This window comes from Mandrillus leucophaeus, unplaced genomic scaffold (assembly GCF_000951045.1).
Source record: "Mandrillus leucophaeus isolate KB7577 unplaced genomic scaffold, Mleu.le_1.0 Scaffold1, whole genome shotgun sequence".
Lineage (NCBI taxonomy): Eukaryota > Metazoa > Chordata > Mammalia > Primates > Cercopithecidae > Mandrillus > Mandrillus leucophaeus.
The window spans coordinates 14,698,075-14,704,817 of record NW_012098097.1 but is presented as its reverse complement, the minus strand read 5'-3'; the positions used below and the strand labels follow the sequence as shown (position 1 = coordinate 14,704,817).

General features: G+C 53.2%; 1 protein-coding gene across 1 annotated transcript in view; it reads right to left on the bottom strand.

Moving 5' to 3' along the window:
- RPTOR (regulatory associated protein of MTOR, complex 1) overlaps window positions 1-6,743 on the bottom strand; it is a 448,104-nt gene that overhangs the window by 65,276 nt on the left and 376,085 nt on the right. The window contains exon 20 of the mRNA XM_011967646.1: window positions 6,590-6,743. Within this exon, the coding sequence (XP_011823036.1) occupies window positions 6,590-6,743 (154 nt within the window). The remainder of the gene's footprint in view (window positions 1-6,589) is intronic.

The following is a 6,743-nucleotide window of genomic DNA, read 5'->3' as shown; positions in this document are numbered from 1 at the left end:
GGGGCCCCCAGCTCCTCCTCTGGCTCTGCCGCTGGCCGGGCCCCCAGCTCCTCCTCTGGCTCTGCCGCTGGCCGGGCCCCCAGCTCCTCCTCTGGCTCTGCCGCTGGCCGGGCCCCCAGCTCCTCCTCTGGGTGAGTAGGGCACTTCCCACAGCCGCACCAGGGCCAGCTCCACACTCCGCGGGGCTGCACTCCTTTCTCACCCTCCCCTCCCTTACATTAGTCCATCCTGGATCCATTTCTATGGTAACACATTTTCAAAACTGTAAAAAATGTCACCGTATTTAGCAGAGTCGTGAAAACTGGTCCCGTCTAGCCCAGGCCTCTGATCTGTGTCCCCACCAGCGCTCTCGGGATGAGCCTTTCTGCGGGAAGAGCACTCTCAGGCCACCAGAGCAGAATTAACTCTCGCCTCGTCTCTCAGCACGGGTGTGCCTGGACTCTGGCCGTGACGCAGGGTTTCGGGAGGGAAGGCGGGTGGAGCACATGGCGGCGTGGTCCCCCATGGGACTGCACTCTAGCTGGCAGCCGGGGCTGGATGGACGAGCGTGGGGGTGACGTGGTGTGGGGCCACAATGTCTGGGGGTGAGGAGGGCACCTCAGGCTGGGTCCCAGGACGTGTGGACACAGGCCACAGACCCTCTCTAGCCGTCCTTCTGTCCTGAGCAGCTCCACAGCCCCTCGTGGGCGTCAGGAACACAGATGAGTGCAGAGGGCAAACGCATGAGCTGGGGGCCGGGACAGGTGAGGCCTGTGTCCACATGTCCCTGCGTTAGCAAGAAACAACTTTATAGGACTGTGGTGGTAACAATGGTGACATCATGCTTTGATGTGCTGGGTCAGGCACCTACATGGGGATCCTGGCGGTGGGCCAGGGAACCTCCCAGCAAGACCACCTGGCTCTGAGCTGCACAGACGCAGAGGGGCCGGGCCAGGGGCTGCAGGCGGGTGCAGTGGAACAGCCGCTGCTGAGATGGCGGGCGAGGGGGCTGAAGGAAGGCCTTGAATATCAGGCAACGGTTTGGCCTCTACAGAAAATGCGGTTTTAATGAAGGCTTCACCTGGAGGGTAGTGAGGAGCTGGCATGAGAGAGGGCCTACCCAGTTGTGGTCTGTACAGAGCAAGACCCAGGGCAATGAGGCCTGATGGGATGGGGGCACTGGAAACAGGAGGGATTGATTTAGGGGATTCTTGTGGATGTCAGGTCAGAGGAAGGGCTGAGTGAGAAACAAGCAGGATGGAGACATCAAACAAGATTCTAGAACCTGAGACAGTGCTGAGACCTGGGTTCCCATTTAGTTTCACAAACATTTATCCTGCCCCACCAGGGGCCAGGTACTGCTGGGGGCGGGAACCTGGGCTCCATCAGTGATCGAAGGAAGCCAAGTACCAGCCAAGGGGCTTCACTGCCACAGAGGAGACGGGAAACGCGTGACTGAGGGTGCAACAATGCAAGTGCTCTGGGGAAGGCAGAGCGGGGAGGGCGCAGGCGATGGGGCTTCTGGGGGGCCGGGAAAGATGGGGAGACATGGACGCTCCAGATTGCCATGGTTCTGAAAGCCTCTGCAATCTTCAATGAAAGGGCCTCAAGAGATTGCAGTTCTTTGGCTGAAATGAAAGAAATTGGCTGGAAACAGGGAAGTGCTGCGCGTAATGGGGTTCTGTGCAGGTGATGAATTCTGAACGCTTAGGTAAGCACGGTGGTTTCCAGGTAGCGTAAGCGACACCTTCCTGAATATGAATGAGGCTGGCTTTCCGGGGGCGACTTTGTTTCTCTCCTTCCTAAACTCCAGCTCATTGTGAAACTCTTCCCTGTCAAATTTCCTAAGATTTGAATGACACACGAATAAAACTCAGTCTTCTGCAGTAAAAAAAAAAAAGTCAGGAATCAGACTGTGTAAGAAGGATGGTGGAATGGGGACTCCAGCTCCTTCGAGAAGACAGAAGAGAAAGAAGGGGCAGAGGAGAAAGCTCATGGAGGCCAAGCCCCCGTCCTGGCCCCAGGCTGCCGTGTGCTTCCCGTCTGGGTGACCCTCAGATGACACTGATTCTTCGCCCTGTACTCCACCGAGACTAGTACCGAGGATAACAGCAGCATTTACTCATCACAGACAAGAGCTAAGTTTCACACAGGAGCTGGGCGGGGTCCCCGCGGTCCCTCTCGCCTGTGGACAGCGCCCAGGGCCTCAGGCATGGCTCGTGCACAGTAAACACCAGCCTCAGCAGGTTAAGCCACCTGGAAACTCCACAGTTGTGAACTTTCTGCAGCCTTCACCAGCAGAAGGGGAGATGCCCACGTGGTATCCAAAATGCCCAGGGGGAAAGGGAGGTGCAGTGGGCATGGGGACCTGCAGACAGAAGCTCTCAGGGGTGGCACAGTGACCCAGAGCTATACCGCCTGGCTTGAGCTCCCTGGACCAATAAAAGGTGCAGTTCTGCATGCTTGCAGGCCAGGTGCAACTTTTTATTTTGATTCTTACTTGATGGCCAGATACGTGTGAGTGGAGGGACGGGAGTGAACTGAGAATGCCATAGAGCACGGGCTGGGCAGGGTGGTGGGGCGACCAGGCCCTTGGCAGACGGTCACCAGGTGAGCACCGAGGGGTGATGCTGCTGTAGCTTCCTGTGAAAGAGGAAGGCCAGCCGGGTGTGGTGGCTCACGCCTGTAATCCCAGCACTTTGGGAGGCCGAGGCGGGCGGATCACCTGAGGTTGGAAGTTCAGACCAGCCTGACCAACATGGAGAAACCTTGTCTCTACTAAAAATACAAAATTAGCCAGGTATGTTGGCATGTGCCTGTAATCCCAGCTACTTGGGAGGCTGAAGCAGGAGAATCGCTTGAATCTGGGAGGTGGAGGTTGCGGTGAGCAGAGATCATGCCATTAAACTCCAGCCGGGGCAACAAGGGCAAAACTCTGTCTCAAAAAAAAAAAAAAAGAAAAAAAAAGGAAGGCCACAGTGAGCACACGGCCCAGGAGAGCCACAGTGGAAGCAGGGAGACCTGGGAGGGAGCTGCGACCACCAGGCCAAAGAAGCTGCTGGCTCAGGTGGCTGCAAGATGGGGAGGAGACTGGCCACAGATGCCCTGCCGAGAGAAGGATGTGTGGGGGTACAAAGAGGAGTCTCTGACTCCTGGCCAGGAGTCAACCTGAGTAAACGCCGGTCCCCTCGGCCGCAGAGGGAGGACGCGTGCTTCTGCAGGGAGGGGAAGGAGATGCCCAGAGCCGACGGTACCGGCTTCGACACAGGTGGCACTGGGTTTGCCTGCTCTACACTTTTGTGCTCCAATGTGCACAGTGGGGGCACGGTCAAAATATCTGGCCAATATGTGGAAGAGTCTCAAGCCCTCTGTCTGACCCACAGGAGTGTCCCTGCAGGCTGGGGTGCGGGCAGGGTGTGCTCTGCTCTCAGGCTCTCTGAGCTGAACTCGGCCTTGTTCTTCTATGGCCTGTGTATGGTTCTTATACTTTTTAGGTGGTTGAAAAAAAATCAAAGGAACAATATTTTGTGATGTGAAGTTATGCAAAATTCAAACTTCAGTCCACACGGTCACATAGCAACATGGCCAAGTTCATTCACTCACACGTGGTCTCTGGCTACTTTTGCACCACAATGGCAGTGCTGGGGAAGTGCCCAGGGGCAGTCCCACCCGCAAAGCTCTTTCATAGGAAGAGTCTGCAGACTCCTGCTCTAACCTACACGCGACAGCAGGGAGCTACCACCTCCACCTTGGTGAGCATGAACTAACCTGCTGGAGGCGCTAGAGAGGTACTCACAGGAGCTGTGGCCGGGGCCAGGGGAAAGGTATAATCAAAACAGAATACTATGAATTTACATTTTCTAGTACTTAAAAAAATATTTAAAATACCTTTTTTCATTGCAGATTTATAAGTAGAATTTCTGCAGACAGGTTTTAAAAGACACTTGTAGGCTAGCCTGGAAACCTAATAACTATATATAACAATTCTATTTAAAAAGTGTATTCCAGTTCAAAACAAACAGCTTACAAGTGACTTTAGAATATATTTCATTGGTGACTTGGCAATACCTCGATTTATACTCTAATATACAGTGTCAACTCTGCGCTTTCTGGGTACTTGGCATATTTTAGCAGACAACCAAACGCACAAAGCTGCAATGTTATTTCTCAATGAAAACTAACAAGTTGGTCTGTCTGGGCTAAGCTGGCGTGTCTGGGTTGTTGTGTAGTGAACCTTTCAGTTCTCTATACCCTAGAGGGCATGGTGCAAGCTGTGGACTCATTCTATCCAGAGGTCCTCAAGGCAGCAGATGGCCAAAGCCGGGAGCACACCCACAGGCTTGCCCGGTGGGAACTGCCTTGGCGGACGCCCTGCGTCTGTTTCAGGTCTTTAGGCTCCCATGTGCTGCTGTCATTGTGGCTGGACTGCCGTCCCCAGGAACTACAAGGGAAGTAGAAAGAGAGCTTGAAGCTGAACGCAAGTGAAAAGCCCATCATCAAAGCTCACAGCAGGGGGAGTGAGACGGCGCGGGGAGTGGGCCAGGGGAAGACGGCGGTGGCGGGGGTCCCGCAGACCTGAACACACACATTAGGAAGGAAGAAAAACTCAAAGTTATGAGCTATTTTTATTTTGCACTTGAGAACTGAAACAGGACAAGAGGGTGATACTAGAGAAAACAGAAGAAAGGAAACAAAATAAAGTACTGGAATAGAAAAATAAAGATAAAATAATGCAGTAAATTCACAAAGCCTAAATTAGAACTTGAAGACACTAAAGAAATGAACAAATATCTTAGAGGATTAATCAATAAAAAGAGGAAAAGGCAAATAAACAACAATAGGAATAAAAGGGGACACATCTAAAGAGACAGCAGATTGGGAATGACAGAGCAGCTGGAACAATAAAGAGACAGCAGAGATTAGAGACTCATGAGAATACTGCAGACAACCTCAAGGGAAAGAATGAGAATACTTAGCTGGATTGAATAAAATCCTAGAAAAATAAAAGTTTTTGAAGCTAGCTTAAGAAGAAATAGAGAGTGTAAATAATCCTATCAGCATTAAAGAAACGGAATACAGAATTCAAACCCACCCTTACAACGTCACACTAGCCCAGACAGCTCAGGGGCAAATTCAAGGGAGGCTTCTCGGAAGGTGCTGCCGGATGGGGGCTCTGAATGAGAGGGGAGCGGTACCATATGCCTGAGAAGAGCTTCCCCACCGAAGCCCAGGCTGGGGACCGCGAGTGCCAGGGCCCAGCAGAGCTGGGTGCAGCGAGTGAGGGGTGTGTCGGACGTGGGGCTCCATGGTGGCAGGGGCTGAATTCTGAGTTTGCTAATTAAAAAAAGGAACAAAAAGGAAGAAGAAACTAGAACCAGCCTCACAGTGCCTCACAGTGCCCCGACAGGAGAATGGATAATGGAGTCATGGCAGATAGCAGAGGTGAAGGAACAAAACCTAGATGACCATCAAAGATACAGATTGAAGTCAGAGCCAAACGGGTTTTGCAGGCCATGCGTTGTGTGACGGCGCCAACAGGAGGTAAAAGCCTCTAAGTGGGTACCACGTATGTGCCAGGGCTCACGGCCAGAGAGGGAAAGGATAACGTCACCAGAGGGAATGGGACCAGGGTGGGCTCTGGGGCTCGACCTCTGTAATTCCTTAAGCTGGGAATACCACACACACACACACACACACACACACACACACACACGCACGCACGCAAGTCTCTGTAAATTTTTACATGGCTAAAATGTTCCTTAATATGAAAAAAATTCAAGTGAAGCCAGTAAGCCATTCTGGATAGTCAGAACAAGAGGAGAGGAGGCTCGTTTGGTTAAGCCCTAAATCTGTTACCAGCAGTGTGAAGATGAACACAGCTACACAATAAGAAAACACAGTGAATTCCTGCTTCTCCTGCTTTACATCAGCAATCCTGGTGGTAGAACCCAGGCATACACCATTCATGGCAGAACAAGAGAAGAATCCGACCCTTCCATCAGATTTCCATTTCCAGGCAGTGCTGCGTCCAGCTGCTGGGATGGAGGGAAAGTTCTGTGGAGATTCCACAGGTGGGCAGGGCGGGGACGACAGCCCCCAGCCCCGACTGCAGGGACCTTCGCCTCTCACTGCGGACACTCTGTGTGGGGGCTGATCTGGGCACTAGAGGATGTGAGCAGCTTCCTGGCCTCACCCACTAGGGCAAGGAGCACCCCTACTGTGCCCTAGTTGCACCTGCGGGCAAACCCAGCCCCGGTTGAGAAGCATTGCTCTGCATCACCAGGGTGTCCAGCACCCATGAAGAACGCTCATCCATCTACGGAAGAAAGATGGAAGGTTCTAACAGCCTTCCCACCCGGCCAAGCTAGCCAGCTCCCATGGCTCTGGAGCGGCCTGTAAAATACTATCCCATCACAACAGTGATTTCAACTTTCCCGCTTCCCCCAGCAAAACATCCTCACGTCCTCGCAGTCCAGCTGACTTTTATTCTTTCTTTTGAACAGATAGCTTCGACACCCACTGCCCTGATGCAGACACAGGTTGGTGCTGCTCTGTGTGGGGAGGAGACCCTCGGGGCCCCTCGGAAGCAGAAAGGGGCACGTAGACTCACCGATGAGGGAGTTGAGGGAGGAGTAGGAGCTGGCGCGGCGCATCTTGTCGATGGTCTCGAAGGACAGGATGTGCTCCTCATTCTCGGGGCTGCCCAGGGTACTGCTGGCACTGCTGCTGGTGCTGAGGTTTCCAGGGGAGAACGCCACCGCGCC